General features: G+C 42.9%; 1 protein-coding gene across 3 annotated transcripts in view; it reads right to left on the bottom strand.

The window, feature by feature from the left end:
* LOC139765906 (kinesin heavy chain-like) overlaps positions 1-22,168 on the bottom strand; it is a 909,514-nt gene that overhangs the window by 248,048 nt on the left and 639,298 nt on the right. For all 3 annotated transcript variants that reach the window (XM_071693874.1, XM_071693867.1, XM_071693860.1), the window contains exon 10: positions 17,822-17,954. In XM_071693874.1, the coding sequence (XP_071549975.1) occupies positions 17,822-17,954 (133 nt within the window). The remainder of the gene's footprint in view (positions 1-17,821; positions 17,955-22,168) is intronic.

The following is a 22,168-nucleotide window of genomic DNA, read 5'->3' on the forward strand; positions in this document are numbered from 1 at the left end:
TCATGCTAAAAGCATCTTTTGCGCAAGCCATCACTGCTTCCTCAAATACATCCATTCTTCCCCCACTCCCCTTATGTCATTTGCTCTCACCTTCTTCCATTCTGCAACCAGTCTCTCCTGGTACTTCCTCACACAAGTCTCCTTCCCAAGCTCACTTACTCTCACCAGTCTCTTCACCCCAACATTCTCTCTTCTTTTCTGAAAACCTCTACAAATCTTCACCTTCGCCTCCACAAGATAATGATAAGACATCCCTCCAGTTGCACCTCTCAGCACATTAATATCCAAAAATCTCTCTTTCCCGCGCCTATCAATTAAAACGTAATCCAATAACGTTCTCTGGCCATCTCTCATACTTACATACGTATACCTAGGTATATCTCTTCTTTTTAAACCAGGCAATCCCAATCACCAGTCCTTTTTCAGCACATAAACCTACAAGCTCTTCACCATTTCCATTTACAACACTGAACACCTCATGTACACCAATTACTCCCTCAACTGCCACATTACTCACCTTTGCATTCAAATCACCCATCACTACAACCCGGTCTCGTGTATCAAAACGACTAACACACTCACTCAGCTGCTCCCAAAACACTTGCCTCTCATGATCTTTCTTCTCAAGCCCAGGTGCATATGCACCAATAATCACCCATCTCTCTCCATCCACTTTCAGTTTTACCCATATCAATCTAGAATTTACTTTCTTACACTGTATGACATACTCCCACCACCATATATATATTGTTTCTTACATTTTTCACATGTATATATATGTATGTGTGTGTGTGTGTATATGTGCGTGTGTGTGTGTATGTGTGTGTATGTGTATATATATATATGTATATTATCCCAGGGGATAGGGGTGAAAGAATACTTCCCACGCATTCCTCGCGTGTCGTAGAAAGCGACTAGAGGGGACGGGAGCGGGGGGCCAGAAATCCTCCCCTCCTTGTATTTTTTAACTTTCTAAAATGGGAAACAGAAGAAGGAGTCACGCGGGGAGTGCTCATCCTCCTCGAAGGCTCAGATTGGGGTGCCTAAATGTGTGTGGATGTAACCAAGATGTGAAAAAAGGAGAGATAGGTAGTATGTTTGAGGAAAGGAACCTGGATGTTTTGGCTCTGAGTGAAACGAAGCTCAAGGGTAAAGGGGAAGAGTGGTTTGGGAATGTCTTGGGAGTAAAGTCAGGGGTTAGTGAGAGGACAAGAGCAAGGGAAGGAGTAGCAGTACTCCTGAAACAGGAGTTGTGGAAGTATGTGATAGAATGTAAGAAAGTAAATTCTCGATTAATATGGGTAAAACTGAAAGTTGATGGAGAGAGATGGGTGATTATTGGTGCATATGCACCTGGGCATGAGAAGAAAGATCATGAGAGGCAAGTGTTTTGGGAGCAGCTGAATGAGTGTGTTAGTGGTTTTGATGCACGAGACCGGGTTATAGTGTTGGGTGATTTGAATGCAAAGGTGAGTAATGTGGCAGTTGAGGGAATAATTGGTATACATGGGGTGTTCAGTGTTGTAAATGAAAATGGTGAAGAGCTTGTCGATTTGTGTGCTGAAAAAGGACTGGTGATTGGGAATACCTGGTTTAAAAGAGAGATATACATAAGTATACGTATGTAAACAGGAGATATGGCCAGAGAGCGCTATTGGATTATGTGTTAATTGATAGGCGTGTGAAAGAAAGACTTTTGGATGTTAATGTGCTAAGAGGGGCAACTGGAGGGATGTCTGATTATTATCATGTGGAGGCGAAGGTGAAGATTTGTAGAGGTTTTAAGAAAAGAAGAGAGAATGTTTGGGGGAAGAGAGTGGTGAGAGTAAGTGAGCTTAGAAAGAGACTTCTATGAGGAAGTACAGGAGAGATTGAGAGCAGAATGGAAGGGGTGAGAGCAAATGACATATGGGAAGTGGAGGAGGAATAGGAAGTATTTAGGGAAACAGAAGTGGTTTGCACAAAAGATGCCTGGGGCATGAGAAGCACGGGAGGTGGGCAGAGTAGAAAGGGTAGTGAGCGGTGGGATGAAGAAGTAAGATTGCTAGTGAAAGAGAGAGGCATTTGAACGATTTTTGCAGGGAAATAGTGCAAATGACTGGGAGATGTATAAAAGAAAGAGGCAGGAGGTCAAGAGAAAGGTGCAAGAGGTGAAAAAGAGGGCAAATGAGAGTTGGGGTGAGAGAGTATCATTAAATTTTAGGGAGAATAAAAGATGTTTTGGAAGGAGGTAAATATAGTGCGAAAGACAAGAGAACAAATGGGAACATCGGTGAAGGGGGCTAATGGGGAGGTAACAACAAGTAGTGGTGAAGTGAGAAGACAGAGTGAGCATTTTCCAGGTTTGTTGAATGTGTTTGATGATAGAGTGGCAGATATAGGGTGTTTTGGTTGAGGTGGTGTGCGAAGTGAGAGGATCAGGGAGAATTATGTGGTAAACAGAGAAGAGGTAGTGAAAGCTTTGCGGGAGATGAAAGCCGGCAGGGCAGCGGGTTTGGATGGTATTGAAGTGGAATTTATTAAAAAAGGAAGTGACTGTGATCTTGTCTGGTTGGTGAGAGTATCCAATGTATTAATGGTTCATGGTGAAGTGCCTGAGGATTAGCGGAATGCCAGTGTATAAAGGCAAAGGGGATAAAGGTGAGTGCTGAAAGTACAAAGGTATAAGTTTGTTGAGTATTCCTGGGAAATTATATGGGAGGATATTGGTTGAGAGGGTGAAGGCATGTACAGAGCATCAGATTGGGGAAGAGCAGTGTGGTTTTAGAAGTGGTAGAGGATGTGTGGATCAGGTGTATGCTTTGAAGAATGTATGTGAGAAATACTTAGGAAAGCAGATGGATTTGTATGTAGCATTTATGGATCTGGAGAAGGAATATGATAGAATTGATAGAGATGCTCTGTGGAAGGTATTAAGAGTATATGGTGTGGGAGGTAAGTTGCTAGAAGTAGTGAAATATTTTCATTGAGGATGTAAGGCATGTGTATGAGAAGGAAGAAAGGAAAGTGATTGGTTTCTAGTAAATATTGGTTTGCGGCAGGGGTGCATGATGTCTCCATGGTTGTTTAATTTGCTTATGGATGGGGTTGTTAGGAGGTGAATTCAAGAGATTTGGAGAGAGGGGCAAGTATGCAGTCTATTGTGGATGAGAGGGCTTGGGAAGTGAGTCGGTTGTTGTTCGCTGATGATACAGTGCTGGTGGCTGATTCGGGTGAGAAACTGCAGAAGCAAGAGGCTGAGTTTGGTAAATGTGAATAAGGGCAAGGTTATTAGTATTAGGTTCAGTAACGTTGAGGGACAAGTCAATTGGGAGGTATGTTTGGATGGAGAAAAACTGGAGGAAGTGAAGTGTTTTAGATATCTGGGAGTGGATTTATCAGCAGATGGAACCATGGAAACGGAAGTGAGTCACAAGGTGGGGAGAAAGCGAAGGTTCTGGGAGCATTGAAGAATGTGTGAAAGGTTAGAATGTTATCTCAGAGAGCAAAAATGGGTATGTTTGAAGGAACAGTGGTTCTAATGATGCTATATAGTTGTGAGGCATGGGCTATAGATAGGGTTGTGGGGAGGAGGGTGGATGTGTTGGAAATGAAATGTTTGAGGACAGTATATGGTGTGAGGTGGTTTGATCGAGTAAGTAATGAAAGGGTAAGAGAGATGTGTGGTAATAAAAAGAGAGTGGTTGAGAGAGCAGAAGAGGGTGTATTGAAATGTTTGGTCACACAGAGAGAATGAGGAAGAATTGAAAAAGAGGATATGTGTGTCAGAGGTGGAGGGAACGAGAAGTGGGAAACCAAATTGGAGGTGGAAGGATGGAGTGAGAAAGATTTTGAGCGATAGGGGCCTGAACATACAGGAGGGTGAAAGGCATGCAAGGAACAGAGTGAATTGGGACGATATGGTATACCGGGGTCAACGTGCTATCAATGGATTGAACCAGGGTGTATGAAGCGTTTGGCGTAAACCATGGAAAGTTTTGTGGGGCCTGGATGTGGAAAGGGAGCTGTGGTTTCCGTGCATTACACATGACAGCTAGAGACTGAGTGTGAACGAATGTGGCCTTTGTTATCTTTCCCTAGCACTAACTCGCATGCGCGCGGGGGGAACAGGGTGCCATTTCATGTGTGGCGCAGTAAATGGATGAAGGCAGCAAGTATGAATATGTACATGTGTAAATAGGTATATGTCTGTGTATGTAAATGTATGTATACGTTGAAATGTAAAGGTATGCATATGTTCGTGTGTGGGCGTTTATGTATATACATGTGTATGCAGGTGGGTTGGGCCAATTTTTCGTCTGTTTCCTTGTGCTACCCCGCTAATGCGGGAGACAGCGACAAAGTATAGTGTATATATATATATATATATATATATATATATATATATATATATATATATATATATATATATTTTTTTTTTTTTTCTTTTTTTCATACTATTCGCCATTTCCCGCGATAGCGAGGTAGCGTTAAGAACAGAGGACTGGGCCTTTGAGGGAATATCCTCATCTGGACCTCTTCTCTGTTCCTTCTTTTGGAAAAAAAAAAAAAAAAAAAAAAAAAAAAAAAAAAACGAGAGGGGAGGATTTCCAGCCCCCCGCTCCCTTCCCTTTTAGTCGCCTTCTACGACACGCAGGGAATACGTGGGAAGTATTCTTTCTCCCCTATCCCCAGGGATATATATATATATATATATATATATTTTTTTTTTTTTTTTTGCCGCTGTCTCCCGCGTTTGCGAGGTAGCGCAAGGAAACAGACGAAAGAAATGGCCCAACCCACCCCCATACACATGTATATACATACGTCCACACACGCAAATATACATACCTACACAGCTTTCCATGGTTTACCCCAGACGCTTCACATGCCCTGATTCAATCCACTGACAGCACATCAACCCCGGTATACCACATCGCTCCAATTCACTCTATTCCTTGCCCTCCTTTCACCCTCCTGCATGTTCAGGCCCCGATCACACAAAATCTTTTTCACTCCATCTTTCCACCTCCAATTTGGTCTCCCTCTTCTCGTTCCCTCCACCTCCGACACATATATCCTCTTGGTCAATCTTTCCTCACTCATTCTCTCCATGTGCCCAAACCATTTCAAAACACCCTCTTCTGCTCTCTCAACCACGCTCTTGTTATTTCCACACATCTCTCTTACCCTTACGTTACTTACTCGATCAAACCACCTCACACCACACATTGTCCTCAAACATCTCATTTCCAGCACATCCATCCTCCTGCGCACAACTCTATCCATAGCCCACGCCTCGCAACCATACAACATTGTTGGAACCACTATTCCTTCAAACATACCCATATTTGCTTTCCGAGATAATGTTCTCGACTTCCACACATTCTTCAAGGCTCCCAGAATTTTCGCCCCCTCCCCCACCCTATAATCCACTTCCGCTTCCATGGTTCCATCCGCTGCCAGATCCACTCCCAGATATCTAAAACACTTCACTTCCTCCAGTTTTTCTCCATTCAAACTCACACATGTATATATATATATATATATATATATATATATATATATATATATATATATATATATATATATATATTCATACTACTATTTGCCATTTCCCGCGTTAGCGAGGTAGCGTTAAGAACAGAGAACTGGGCCTTAAAGGGAATATCCTCACCTGACCCCCTTCTCTGTTCCTTGTTTTGGAAAATTAAAAAAAAACAAGAGAGAGCAGGATTTCCAGCCACCTGCTCCCTCCCCTTTTAGTCGCCTTCCACAACACGCAGGGAATATGTGGGAAGTATTCTTTCTCCCCTATCCCCAAGGATAATATATATATATATATATATATATATATATATATATATATATATATATATATATATATATATATATATATATTCATACTTATATTTATCATACTTTGTCGCTGTCTCCCGCGTCAGCGAGGTAGCACAAGGAAACAGACGAAATAATGTCCCAACCCACCCACATAGACATGTATATACATACGCGTCCACACACGCACATATACATACCTATACATTTCAACGTATACATACATATATATTTACTTATTTATTATTTTGCTTTGTCGCTGTCTCCCGCGTTAGCGAGGTAGCGAAAGGAAACAGACGAAAGAAATGGCCCAACCCACCCACATACACATGTATATACATACACGTCCACCCACTCAAATATACATACCTATACATCTCAATGTACACATATATATACACACACAGACATATACATATCTACACATGTACATAATTCATAATGTCTGCCTTTATTCATTCCCATCGCCCCCTCGCCACACATGGAATAACAACCCCCCTCCCCCCTCATGTGTGCGAGGTAGCGCTAGGAAAAGACAACAAAGGCCCCATTCGTTCACACTCAGTCTCTAGCTGTCAAGTAATAATGCACCGAAACCACAGCTCCCTTTCCACATCCAGGCCCCACAGAACTTTCCATGGTTTTCTTGGGATAGGGGAGAAAGAATACTTCCCACACATTCCTCACGTGTCGTAGAAGGCGACTAAAGGGGACGGGAGCGGGGGGGCCAGAAACCCTCCCCTCCTTGTATTTTGACTTTCTAAAAGGGGAAAGATATATATATATATATATATATATATATATATATATATATATATATATATATATATATATATATATATATATATATATATATATATACACACACAGACATATACATATATACACATGTACATAATTCATACAAAGGCCACATTCGTTCACACTTAGTCTCTAGCTGTCATGTATAATGCACCGAAACCACAGCTCCCTTTCCACATTCAGGCCCCACAAAACTTTCCATGGTTTACCCCAGACACTTCACATGCCCTGGTTCAATCCAGTGACAGCACGTTGACTCCAGTACACCACATCATTCCAATTCACTCTATTCCTTGCACGCATTTCACTCTCCTGCATGTTCAGCCCACGATCGCTCAAGATCTTTTTCACTCCATCTTTCCACCTTCAATTTGGTCTCCCACTTCTTGTTCCATCCACCTCTGACACATATATCCTCCTTGTCAATCTTTCCTCGCTCATTCTCTCCATGTGATCAAACCATTTCAAAACACCCTCTTCTCCTATCTCAACCACACTCTTTTTATTACCACACATCTCTCTTACGCTTTCATTACTTACTCGATCAAACCACCTCACACCACATACTGTCCTCAAACATCTCATTTCCAGCACATCCACCCTCCTCCACACAACTCTATCAACAGCCCACACCTCGCAACCAATTAACATTGTTGGAACCACTATTCCTTCAAACATACCCATTTTTGCTTTCCGAGATAATGTGCTCGACTTCCACACATTTTTCAACGCTCCCAGAACTTTCGACACCACCCCATCCTATGACTCACTTCCGCTTCCATGGTTTCATCCGCTGCCAAATCCACTCCCAGATTTCTAAAACACTTCACTTCCTCCAGTTTTTTCCATTCAAACTTACCTCCCACTTGACTTCTCCCTCAACCCTACTGTACCTAATAACCTTGCTCTTATTCACATTTATTCTGAGCTTTCTTCTTTTACACACTTTACCAAACTCAGTCACCAGCTTCTACAGTTTTTTACCGAATCAGCCACCAGCGCTGTATCATCAGTGAACAATAACTGACTCATTTCCAAAGCTCTCTCATCCACAAAAGACTGCATACTTGCCCCTCTCTCCAAAACTCTTGCATTCACCTCCCTAACAACCCCATCCATAAACAAATTAAACAACCATGGAGACATCACCCACCCCTACCGCAAACCGACATTCACTGAGAACCAATTACTTTCCTCTCTTCCCCCTCGCAGACATGCCTTACATCCTCGATAAAAACTTTTCACTGCTTCTAACAACTTGCCTCCCACACCATATATTCTTAATACCTTCCAAAGAGCATCTCTATCAACTCTATCATATGCCTTCTCCAGATCCATAAATGCTACATATAAATCCATTTGCTTTTCTAAGTATTTCTCACTTACATTCTTCAAAGCAAACACCTGATGCACACATCCTCTACCACTTCTGAAACCACACTGCTCTTCCCCAATCTGATGCGCTGTACATGCCTTCACCCTCTCAATCAATACCCTCCCATATAATTTCCCAGGAATACTCAACAAACGTACACCTCTGTAATTTGAGCACACACCTTTGTCCCCTTTGCCTTTGTACAATGGCACTATGCACGCATTCCGCCAATCCTCAGGCACCTCACCATGAGTCATACGTACATTAAATATCCTTACCAACCAGTCAACCACACAGTCACCCCATTTTTGATAAATTCCACTGCAGTACCATCCAAACCTGCTGCCTTGCCAGCTTTCATCTTCCGCAAAGCTTTTACTACCTCTTCTCTGTTTATCAAATTATATTCCCTAACCCTCTCCCATCGCACACCACCTCGTCCAAAACACCCTATATCTGCCACTCTATCATCAAACACATTCAAAAAAAATTCTAAATACTCACTCCATCTCATTCTCATCGCTTCTTGTTATCACATCCCCATTAGCCCCCTTCACCGATGTTCCCTTTTGTTCTCTTATGCACTTTATTTACCTCCTTCCAAAACATCTTTTTATTCTCCCTAAAATCTAATGTACTCTCTCAGCCTAACTTTCATTTTCCCTCTTTTTCACCTCTTGCACCTTTGTCTAGACCTCCTGCCTCTTTCTTTTATACATATCCCACTCATTTGCACTATTTCCCTGCAAAAATCGTCCAAAAGCCTCTCCCTTCTCTTTCACTGACAATCTTACTTCTTCATCCCACCACTCACTACCCTTTCTAATCTGCCAACCTCCCACGCTTCTCATGCTAAAAGCATCTTTTGCGCAAGCCATCACTGCTTCCTCAAATACATCCATTCTTCCCCCACTCCCCTTATGTCATTTGCTCTCACCTTCTTCCATTCTGCAACCAGTCTCTCCTGGTACTTCCTCACACAAGTCTCCTTCCCAAGCTCACTTACTCTCACCAGTCTCTTCACCCCAACATTCTCTCTTCTTTTCTGAAAACCTCTACAAATCTTCACCTTCGCCTCCACAAGATAATGATAAGACATCCCTCCAGTTGCACCTCTCAGCACATTAATATCCAAAAATCTCTCTTTCCCGCGCCTATCAATTAAAACGTAATCCAATAACGTTCTCTGGCCATCTCTCATACTTACATACGTATACCTAGGTATATCTCTTCTTTTTAAACCAGGCAATCCCAATCACCAGTCCTTTTTCAGCACATAAACCTACAAGCTCTTCACCATTTCCATTTACAACACTGAACACCTCATGTACACCAATTACTCCCTCAACTGCCACATTACTCACCTTTGCATTCAAATCACCCATCACTACAACCCGGTCTCGTGTATCAAAACGACTAACACACTCACTCAGCTGCTCCCAAAACACTTGCCTCTCATGATCTTTCTTCTCAAGCCCAGGTGCATATGCACCAATAATCACCCATCTCTCTCCATCCACTTTCAGTTTTACCCATATCAATCTAGAATTTACTTTCTTACACTGTATGACATACTCCCACCACCATATATATATTGTTTCTTACATTTTTCACATGTATATATATGTATGTGTGTGTGTGTGTATATGTGCGTGTGTGTGTGTATGTGTGTGTATGTGTATATATATATATGTATATTATCCCAGGGGATAGGGGTGAAAGAATACTTCCCACGCATTCCTCGCGTGTCGTAGAAAGCGACTAGAGGGGACGGGAGCGGGGGGCCAGAAATCCTCCCCTCCTTGTATTTTTTAACTTTCTAAAATGGGAAACAGAAGAAGGAGTCACGCGGGGAGTGCTCATCCTCCTCGAAGGCTCAGATTGGGGTGCCTAAATGTGTGTGGATGTAACCAAGATGTGAAAAAAGGAGAGATAGGTAGTATGTTTGAGGAAAGGAACCTGGATGTTTTGGCTCTGAGTGAAACGAAGCTCAAGGGTAAAGGGGAAGAGTGGTTTGGGAATGTCTTGGGAGTAAAGTCAGGGGTTAGTGAGAGGACAAGAGCAAGGGAAGGAGTAGCAGTACTCCTGAAACAGGAGTTGTGGAAGTATGTGATAGAATGTAAGAAAGTAAATTCTCGATTAATATGGGTAAAACTGAAAGTTGATGGAGAGAGATGGGTGATTATTGGTGCATATGCACCTGGGCATGAGAAGAAAGATCATGAGAGGCAAGTGTTTTGGGAGCAGCTGAATGAGTGTGTTAGTGGTTTTGATGCACGAGACCGGGTTATAGTGTTGGGTGATTTGAATGCAAAGGTGAGTAATGTGGCAGTTGAGGGAATAATTGGTATACATGGGGTGTTCAGTGTTGTAAATGGAAATGGTGAAGAGCTTGTAGATTTATGTGCTGAAAAAGGACTGATGATTGGGAATACCTGGTTTAAAAAGCGAGATATACATAAGTATACTTATGTAAGTAGGAGAGATGGGCAGAGAGCGTTATTGGATTACGTGTTAATTGACAGGCGCGCGAAAGAGAGACTTTTGGATGTTAATGTGCTGAGAGGTGCAACTGGATGGATGTCTGATCATTATCTTGTGGAGGCTAAGGTGAAGATTTGTATGGGTTTTCTGAAAAGAAGAGTGAATGTTGGGGTGAAGAGGGTGGTGAGAGTAAGTGAGCTTGGGAAGGAGACTTGTGTGAGGAAGTACCAGGAGAGACTGAGTACAGAATGGAAAAAGGTGAGAACAATGGAAGTAAGGGGAGTGGGGGAGGAATGGGATGTATTTAGGGAATCAGTGATGGATTGCGCAAAAGATGCTTGTGGCATGAGAAGAGTGGGAGGTGGGTTGATTAGAAAGGGTAGTGAGTGGTGGGATGAAGAAGTAAGAGTATTAGTGAAAGAGAAGAGAGAGGCATTTGGACGATTTTTGCAGGGAAAAAATGAAATTGAGTGGGAGACGTATAAAAGAAAGAGACAGGAGGTCAAGAGAAAGGTGCAAGAGGTGAAAAAAAGGGCAAATGAGGGTTGGGGTGAGAGAGTATCATTAAATTTTAGGGAGAATAAAAAGATATTCTGGAAGGAGGTAAATAAAGTGCGTAAGACAAGGGAGCAAATGGGAACTTCAGTGAAGGGCGCAAATGGGGAGGTGATAATAAGTAGTGGTGATGTGAGAAGGAGATGGAGTGAGTATTTTGAAGGTTTGTTGAATGTGTTTGATGATAGAGTGGCAGATATAGGGTGTTTTGGTCGAGGTGGTGTGCAAAGTGCGAGGGTTAGGGAAAATGAGTTGGTAAACAGAGAAGAGGTAGTAAAAGCTTTGCGGAAGATGAAAGCCGGCAAGGCAGCAGGTTTGGATGGTATTGCAGTGGAATTTATTAAAAAAGGGGGTGACTGTATTGTTGACTGGTTGGTAAGGTTATTTAATGTATGTATGACTCATGGTGAGGTGCCTGAGGATTGGCGGAATGCGTGCATAGTGCCATTGTACAAAGGCAAAGGGGATAAGAGTGAGTGCTCAAATTACAGAGGTATAAGTTTGTTGAGTATTCCTGGCAAATTATATGGGAGGGTATTGATTGAGAGGGTGAAGGCATGTACAGAGCATCAGATTGGGGAAGAGCAGTGTGGTTTCAGAAGTGGTAGAGGATGTGTGGATCAGGTGTTTGCTTTGAAGAATGTATGTGAGAAATACTTAGAAAAGCAAATGGATTTGTATGTAGCATTTATGGATCTGGAGAAGGCATATGATAGAGTTGATAGAGATGCTCTGTGGAAGGTATCAAGAATATATGGTGTGGGAGGCAAGTTGTTAGAAGCAGTGAAAAGTTTTTATCGAGGATGTAAGGCATGTGTACGTGTAGGAAGAGAGGAAAGTGATTGGTTCTCAGTGAATGTAGGTTTGCGGCAGGGGTGTGTGATGTCTCCATGGTTGTTTAATTTGTTTATGGATGGGGTTGTTAGGGAGGTGAATGCAAGAGTTTTGGAAAGAGGGGCAAGTATGAAGTCTGTTGGGGATGAGAGAGCTTGGGAAGTGAGTCAGTTGTTGTTCGCTGATGATACAGCGCTGGTGGCTGATTCATGTGAGAAACTGCAGAAGCTGGTGACTGAGTTTGGTAAAGTGTGTGGAAGAAGAAAGTTAAGAGTAAATGTGAATAAGAGCAAGGTTATTAGGTACAGTAGGGTTGAGGGTCAAGTCAATTGGGAGGTGAGTTTGAATGGAGAAAAACTGGAGGAAGTGAAGTGTTTTAGATATCTGGGAGTGGATCTGGCAGGGGATGGAACCATGGAAGCGGAAGTGGATCATAGGGTGGGGGAGGGGGCGAAAATTCTGGGAGCCTTGAAGAATGTGTGGAAGTCGAGAACATTATCTCGGAAAGCAAAAATGGGTATGTTTGAAGGAATAGTGGTTCCAACAATGTTGTATGGTTGCGAGGCGTGGACTATGGATAGAGTTGTGCGCAGGAGGATGGATGTGCTGGAAATGAGATGTTTGAGGACAATGTGTAGTGTGAGGTGGTTTGATCGAGTAAGTAACGTAAGGGTAAGAGAGATGTGTGGAAATAAAAAGAGCGTGGTTGAGAGAGCAGAAGAGGGTGTTTTGAAATGGTTTGGTCACATGGAGAGAATGAGTGAGGAAAGATTGACCAAGAGGATATATGTGTCGGAGGTGGAGGGAACGAGGAGAAGAGGGAGACCAAATTGGAGGTGGAAAGATGGAGTGAAAAAGATTTTGTGTGATCGGGGCCTGAACATGCAGGAGGGTGAAAGGAGGGCAAAGAATAAGTGAATTGGAGCGATGTGGTATACCGGGGTTGACGTGCTGTCAGTGGATTGAATCAAGGCATGTGTATGGGGGTGGGTTGGGCCATTTCTTTCGTCTGTTTCCTTGCGCTACCTCGCAAACGCGGGAGACAGCGGAAAAAAAAAAAAAAAAAAAAAAATATATATATATATATATATATATATATATATATATATATATATATATATATATAAAGATCTAATAGGAAATGTTTTGTTGCAATTCATGGCAAGCTGAAACTGGCCCATCAAATGCTACTTAAATCATGTATTAAGCTCTGGGGTGAAAGGATCTTTCTTTGAGGTGTGGCAGATGGTGGAATCTGCCGACAACAGCCTTTCAGACAATGTGCATCCCGTGAGTTATATGGCGTCTGTCTCAGCTGGGCCGATCAAGCCGCAACCCACCGTGAAGTCTGTCCCCGGGTGTTTTCGAACCAATATAGTCGGAGATCAGCCTCTTTTTCGCAAATGATTCCTTGTTTCACTCGACATGTGCTATACTCTGGATCTAATGATAACATGACTACAAATAAGCATGTTATTATTTCTAATTCGCACTGATTCTAAAGTAAAATGATTCATATATCAAAACTGCATCCCCCCTCTCCCCGGCCTAATAAATTGCATGTCTTCTATCATTTTCATTTTTTGACAGGGAGACGTCACTAATCGGGTCTGCACAATTACAAGTTTATATTTCTTAAAACATTTGGTGGAGACCTTTATGGCAAATATGAACACATAAAACTAAGCTTAAGTATGCACTAGATCTATTGTATAGTTTAGTGATCTTTGCACTAAAGCTAATGTAGTCCAGTAGGCTCTGCACTAGAGCTAACATAATCAAATGGTCTCTGCAATATGGCTAATGTATAGTCCAGTAGCCCCTACACCGTAACTAATGTGAAAATCAGTGGTCTCTGCACCAGAAATATAATATGGTTAATTGGTCTTTACACAAGAGATAATGTAGAGTCCAGTAGTCTCTGCACTAGAATCATGCATATTTCAGTGGTGTCTGCACAACAGGTAATGAACAATCGAGTGTTCTCTGCACAAAAGCTAATGTACAGTCCATCCCTGCACGAAAGCTAATGTATAGTCCAGTGGTCTCTGCACGAAAGCTAATGTATAGTCTAGTGGTCTCTGCACGAAAGCTAATGTATAGTCTCGTGGTCTCTGCACGAAAGCGAATGGACAGTCTAATCTCTGTACGAAAGCTATTGTATAGTCCAGTCTCTGCACGAAAGGCAATGTTAAGCCCAATGGTCTCTGCCCTAGAGCTAATGTAATGTACAGTTCAGTGATCCCGGCATTAGAGCTAATGTATAGTCTTCTGGTCCCTGCACGATCTCTGCACAAAGCTAATGTATTGTCCAATGGTCTCTGCAGGAAAGCTATTGTATATTCCAGTGGTCTCTGCAGGAAGGGTAATGTGCAGAGTCCAGTGGTCTCTGCACGTAATCTAATCCTAGGAAATGTGCTTGTTGTGCTTCAAACTACTAACTGGTGTTGCCCATGGAACATTTCTGGATGGCTCACAATTTCTAGAGCGTCATTATACTGTGCATTTTTTGTGATGTGCCATGACAGGGTATGAGTAGCTAGATTTCTACCGCTGCTAAATCGTGGTGCAGCCCAACTCACTGCCTTTATGGTGTTCTTCCCACTGTGGCATATGTGGCACATTAACATAATATATTGAAACATCTTAAGTGTCTAAAATGTATATCGGAAGAATCATTTTCACAAGCAGTATGCATCCTGGGTTTCGTTATGTTGGGCTAATACCTATTCTCACTTAAGTCAGGTAAGATGCGAGTAAAGCTAGTCAGAAATAGGATTAAAGCGTTTCACGCCTTTTATCTCATTTTGAGCTTACAGTGTTTCTCGCATGTTTATTTGTTTTGAGATCAAAGTGTTTCTTGCCCCTTCGTTCATTTTGGGAATGAAATGTGATTTGCCTTTGTATTCATTTTGGGATTAAAGTGTTTCTCGCCTCCTTATTCATTTTGGGAATAAAGTGTTTCTCGCATTTTTATTTGTTTTGGGATAAAAATGTTTCTCAGCTCTTCGTTCATTTAGGGAGTGAAGTGTTTCTCGCCTTTTTATTCATATTGGGATTAAAGTGTTTCTTGCTCCTTCGTTCATTTGGGGAATGAAATGTTTCTCGCCTTTTTATTCATATTGGGATTGAAGTGTTTCTCGCCTCTATTCATTTTGGGAATAAAGCATTTCTCCCTTCTTTATTCATTTTGGGATTAAAGTGTTTTTCACTTCTTTATTTAATTTAATACCCAACTGGGTTACGTGTAAATCAATGTTTGACCCCTGTTGACCCATTAGTTGATATCCCCTAATCCTGTGGAGGGGTCAACTGTTTAGGTCACCTTTGGATTCTTGTTCCTTGTGTTCTGATTAACAGGATCGTGTTCAGATAATGCTTGTTACAAAAGTGGTATTGGACTCTGGTGTCTTTATCCACACCAGAAGCCCCATTATCTTTATCATTTTCATGTATTTTTTACAACTTTTAATATCGTTTACAGTTTCACCTTTTTCCCGTAGCCGATATCAATAACTCACCACACTATTACTATAGAAATACTTCTTAACCTTGTTGTGTTTGTTAGATCATCGGACTGGTATTGGTCCGACACGGGCCTTCGCCTTTAAGGCGGCCCGTTCCCTGGGTTATATGTACGAAAGTCGGGGTCGGAGTCGTCCAAGGCCTTCAGAAAGCAACTAAAAAAAACTGGGGCTTGCTCATAGTTAGACTTGTATCGTGCAGGGTCACTGTACTAATAATGACACTGCTACATGATCACTCTTCCCCATCCGAGTGCCACAGTAAAAGACACAACGGACGAAGCCCTGCCTGATGATACAAAAGACACAAACATGGATAACCGTACTGATTCCACACAACGAAAGGCTGGTTACAAGCACTACACAACGACCGTTGGCTGCGTGCGCAGCATCATGCGGCTTGACTGAAGTTGCCATCGACCATCACTCGTGGATGTGTGTGCCGATTGCAGCGTCAGGACTCGAACCCATGAGGGCCCGACCATGGGCGAGGCCATGCTGATCGGGGTGAAGCGGCCGGTGTTGGTGGGTGTGCTACCTTCATCTGGTCGGTGAGTATGAGGTTATGGTCTGAAGCAGGTGTTTCAACTGAAGCTTTTGAGCTTTGTGAAGTAGTGAGCCCACTGGTATATCACACGACCTTCGTGGAAATCCAAGAATCTTGCACGGAGACTTTGTGTCACTTCGCAATCCAGCATGTAGGGTTCTAGTGGGTGCATTGACAGCTCCTGAGTCAGTAGTTGCAGTCTTTGATGACACCTTGGCATTTTTCTGTCGGTGTATGGTGGCCCTAGTTTCGTGGTCACCATGTACCACTTGGCTGGCAGGGATCCGGCATTGTTGGCGCCCAGGAGATTCTCCTTAGTCCAGAGCCTTGTCGCTCACTGGAACATGCATCTGGATATTGCTTAAGCGTGTGGCTGCTTTGGCTGCCTCGTCAACCGTCTCGTTCCCCGCGTGGCTGGGGATCCAGTGTATGGTAACAGCTCTAGTTTTTTAAGCTGAGCGAGGATCAAGGTGACAAGCTTAATGTTGTCTTTCCGAAGGCAGTGTTGCAGCGCTTGTACTGATGATTTGGAGTCCGTGTGTATTATCAAAGGATTCGAGTGCGAGTGCCACGGCTTTGGCGTGGAGCAGCCATATGACAGCCTCCAAAGGCGAGTATAATCTTGGGTGTGGGAGGCGGCCCCGACCTTCCTTCATCTGTCTAGTCCAATGAGCTGTCAGTGAAATATGCCACAGCTTCAACCGGTGCCTCAGTGGCCATGGCTTTCAAGACCAGTCTTCTCAGGTCTTTCTGCTAGACAGGCTGGACGTTCTGTCTCCCACTGCTGTGACTGTAAGAGTGGCTGGTGAAGCGTGCCATGATGGTGGCGGTACACTGTACCCCTGGTGTTGTGTGTCCTCCGTCTCCAGTATGGATGAAGTCGCTGAAAAAGTTGAGTGACGATGGCCGCCTCATGTATCCAGGTGATCCCTGGCCCCCAGTGGTCTAGGTGGAGGGCGGCAATGACTTTGGCCTTCGTAGTAATGGGCTTGTCTGACCTGCAGATCTTGGCAAGGAGCACAGCTGTAGCCAACATTCTGGATGACCTCCATCTTGGTCACCTGGTCATCCCCCCCAGGTCAGTGAGCGCTGGAGCACACAGTAGTCTACCAATGATCTGATAGCGGCTGGGCTGGTCAGCGACCTCATGATTATTTCCCTATTTTTGGTCCTATGATGGAGATGCAGAAGCTGCGACTGAAGCTGTGTTTCTGGTCGAACCACACCCCAAGACATTGATGGGTGTCGACCCAGGTCACCGGCGCTTCCTGAACGGAGAGCATCCTGTCTGGCTTCGTTGAGCAGACGGCCATCGCTCTTGTTTTGGTCGGGTTCATCTTGAGACCCAATCTGCTGCACTCGTTCTCAAAAAGATTTAGTGCCTGTTCTTATTTCCTTGTTTATGTTGTGAGTGTGTGTGTGTGTGTGTGTGTGTGTGTGTGTGTGTGTGTGTAGAGAGAGAGAGAGAGAGAGAGAGAGAGAGAGAGAGAGAGAGAGAGAGAGAGAGAGAGAGAGAGAGAGAGAGAGAGAGAGAAGGGGGGAAGGGGTGTACTCCTGCTGAACGCTGGGGTACCTCGGTTCACTTCGCTTTTAGATGGCAGGAACATTTATCACTGCTTCCTGCTTCTTACAGCTATGTGACTATATGGTGTCCAAGCTGGACATCACTTTGAGAGGAAAGTCTTAATCTAACATTTACTCTACACCTATATAATTACTGTGGGAATGTGTTTAGCAGAATAGGGTTCCCTGTCCCTGTAAGCTGGCCATACAGCAGGGACACCTTAATTAACTACAGGACACTGGGTACAGTGTCCCTCATTCTCTAACATCATTTCTACACACGATTATATATTCCATACAGTGACTGTCAGATCCACTTACCCTCCACCACAGAAGACACCATAGATTTCTCCATGTCAACATTGATTTGATCTTCAGATGACACTTTCTCACCGCTGCGCCAACGGGCAAGTTCAGTTTCCATACATTCCACCTGTGCCTTCAGCTTGGTGTTCTGCAAGAAGGAGATTCCATCATAGCTACTGGTACTACACATACTGCAACAAAGTGAAGACATTTATCTATCTATGTTCAATACGCTGACTTTCTCTTCAAGTCTGGATGGCTAGTGTCATATAATCTTGAAGAACTTTACCCACATCACAGTGATGAGATTAAACATTAATGCTCAAATCATCAGCAACATGAAATACTGTTATCAATGCTCAAATCTCAGATGATTAATGTACTAAGATATGGTAAGTAATGGGGGATTAAACGCACAAGAGGGAATGCTGGTAAACCCGGGAGACAGCCATGAGGAGAAGTGATCAAGAAATGGGAAACCAGTGATGCTTACTATAACACAGTCTGAAAGTATATGTGGCGGACATATGCAGAGAGAAACACTATAGATAAGGGTAAAGAAAACGAGTCTTCAAGAATAGAACACTAATGTAAAAAATAATTTCTATCTGATAATTGCTAACTGTTCATCTCCTCCAGTAGAGATAATCCAGGGATACACTGTCCCTTAAATAGTTACAAAAATGGCAAATCTGTATGACAAAACTGCTTTAACACACGTCATGCAGTTTCTCGCAAGCCACCAGTTTACTCTAGAGTAGAACATACTACTAATTATGCCACAGTCTTGCTTGGTGCTAAAACAAGTAATCATAATGAGTCCTGAGGATGTCTTCAAAAATATGCCTAAAACATTGCTATAGTTATGGGTTCAATTGTAACCACCTGGTGTGGACCAGTTCATTTGATGTGACGCTACCCAAACCTCTCCCGTTCTGCTGTCACGCTCCTCGTCCTGAATCTCAAGGGTTGATGGAAGGTGACCCAACCTCCAGGAGGGAAAGTGGGTCGTCGGACACGAGAATTGAGGAGGAAGACTTGATATGATGCTCGTAACAAACCCTAAGCCAATATTTCAAGGTCGCTTACCCTCACCTCTTACTGCTGTCCTACCAAACTATTCTACAGGGGAGGAGGATCTCTTCAACCAAGATACCTCCCTAAAGTTACCAACAGAAGAACAAACTTCAAAATAAGTCTCTCCTGGGGTGGGTCGTTATGTTCAAATCCAAGAGTGGCTCGCTCTTACAGGGGATCATCTTTGGCAAGGTACAGTCAACGGGTTTTTTTTTCTTTTTTTTCGTAACAAAACGTCTGGTTTAACAGCGGAAGCTTTGTAGTCTTGTCATCTTTACGACGTGAGCAATAACAGCGTTCGCTTTGCAAAATACTTTTTCCAAATGACGTACCATATCGTAAATCCCTGGCTGACATATCTTTGACGGTTCTCCTATCCAGCTGTGGAGCCCTCGTCCTCAAACACAGAACCAAAGACGTAAGATTAACAAGACTCGCAGTATCAGAAATAGCGGTAGATTTTACTTGCTGTCAAAATGGAACATTGTCCAAAGCGCGTGTCCTCGAAGAAAACTTTCAAGTCAATATCTTGAAGGGATTTCTCCTAACTCCAGCAAAACCCCTGTTATCCAAAGGAGATGAACGGGAATTAAACTTAAGAAATAAGTTATTTCTCCTAACATCTAATTAAGTAATGAAGAGGCTGCACTCCATGCGAGATTACGGTAACATGGGTTCCTTTTAGTCTAGAATCAAGTATGATGTTGGGATTTAAATAACTTTGTTAAGTACTGGCACCTGACGAGGTGGATTGTCTCCACGAAACATGTCGTGTTACATGTACAGAAAAATTACACGTTAAATAAAACTGTATGAACTACTGAAGTGCGATTTCACCTTCATACTATCATCACGGACACATGTGCTCATCATCTCTCTCTCTCTCTCTCTCTCTCTCTCTCTATATATATATATATATATATATATATATATATATATATATATATATATATATATATATATATATATATATATATATTTCATCTAATATACTTTGTCGCTTCTCCCGCGTTAGCGAGGTAGCGCAAGGAAACAGACGAAAAAATGGCCCAACCCACCCACATACACACAAGCACATATACATGCTTATACATTTCAACGCATACATATATATACATATCCCTGGGGATAGGGGAGAAAGAATGCTTCTCACGTATTCCCTGCATGTCGTAGAAGGCGGCTAAAAGGGGAGGGAGCGGGGGGCTGGAAATCCTCCCCTCTCGTTTTTTTTTTTAATTTTCCAAAAGAAGGAACAGAGAAGGGGGCCGGTGAGGATATCCCCTCAAAGGCCCAGTCCTCTGTTCTTAACGCTACATCGCTAATGCGGGAAATGGCGAATAGTTTGAAAGAAAAGGCGGCTAAAAGGGGAGGGAGCGGGGGGCTGGAAATCCTACCCTCTCGTTTTTTTTTTAATTTTCCAAAAGAAGGAACAGAGAAGGGAGCCAGGTGAGGATATCCCCTCAAAGGCCCAGTCCTCTGTTCTTAACGCTACCTCGCTAACGCGGGAAATGGCGAATAGTTTGAAACAAAATATATATATATATATATATATATATATATATATATATATATATATATATATATATATATATATATATATATATATATATACATATATATATATATCTTATCTAATATACTTTGTCGCTGTCTCCCGCGTTAGCGAGGTAGCGCAAGGATACAGACGAAAGAATGGCCCAACCCACCCACATACACATACCTATACATTTCAACGTATACATACATATACATACACAGACATATACATATATACACATGTACATATTCATGTATGCTGCCTTCATCCATTCCCGCCGCTACCCCGCCACACAAAAAAATGGCACTCCCTCCCCCCGTGTGCACGCGAGGTAGCGCTAGGAAAGGACAACAAAGGCCACATTCGTCCACACCACGACTCTAGCTATCATGTGTAATGCATCGAAACCACAGCTCCCTTTCCACATCCAGGCCCCACAAAACTTTCCATGGTTTACCCCAGACGCTTCACATGCCCTGGTTCAATCCACTGACAGCACGTCGATCCCTGTATACCACATCGTTACAATTCACTCTGTTTCTTGCATGCCTTTCACCCTCCTGCGTGTTCAGGCCCCGATCACTCAAAATCTTTCTCGTTCCATCCTTCCACCTCCAATTTGGTTTCCCACCTCTCCTCGTTCCCTTCACCTCTGACACATACATCCTCTTTGTCAATCTTTCCTCACTCATTCTCTCCACGAGACCAAACCATTTCAATACACCCTCTTCTGCTCTCTCAACCACACTCTTTCTATTATCACACATCTCTCTTACCCTTTCATTACTTACTCGATCAAACCACCTTACACCACATATTGTTCTCAAACATCTCATTTCCAACACATCCGCCCTCCGCACAACCCTATCTATAGCCCATGCCTAACATCCATACAACATTGATGGAACCGCTATTCCTTCAAACATACCCATTTTTGCTCTCCGAGACAACGTTCTCGCCTTCCACACATTCTTCAACGCTCCCAGAACCTTAACCCCCTCCCCGACCCTGTGACTCACTTCCGCTTCCATGGTTCCATCCGCTGCCAAATGCACTCCCAGATATCTAAAACGCTTCACTTCCAGTTTTTTCCATTCAAATTTACCTCTCAATTGACTTGTCCCTCAACCCTACTGAGCCTAGCAACCTTGATCTTATTCACATTTACTCTCAGCTTTCTTCTTTCACACGCTTTACCAAACTCAGTCACCAACTTCTGCAGTTTCTCACCCGAATCAGCCACCAGCGATGTATCTTCAGCGAACAACAACTGACTCCCTTCCCAAGCCCTGTCATCCACAACACACTGCATACTTGCCCCTCTCTCCAAAACTTGCATTCACCTCCCTAAGAACCCCATCCATAAACAAATGGACAGACATAGCACTTGCTTGCAGCTTATCATTATGGCACAACTTTGCAAAATTACTTTAAATACCACCTAAACATTCGTGAGGGTAACGTCCATGCTGGCCTTCACTGCCTCAACAGTGATTTCTTATTACAATGCATCAACAGGTAAGCTATCTACCTGAGGACCAAACTTACAGAAATAAGGATTTTTTTCAATGGAGGACCAATAATCTATGACAAAGATATCTTAATATATAACTGAAGCGGATGATCAACAATTTGATTTTCCCAGGCCATCACAATCAACTTATGAATAATGAAGCCCAAACCACTCAATAAGAAATGCAAGCTTGTTGTATCTAATGATTACACCAAAACTGAGTCTTAGAACGTCA

The sequence above is a fragment of the Panulirus ornatus genome, chromosome 4 (genome assembly GCF_036320965.1).
Source record: "Panulirus ornatus isolate Po-2019 chromosome 4, ASM3632096v1, whole genome shotgun sequence".
In the NCBI taxonomy this organism is placed as follows: domain Eukaryota; kingdom Metazoa; phylum Arthropoda; class Malacostraca; order Decapoda; family Palinuridae; genus Panulirus; species Panulirus ornatus.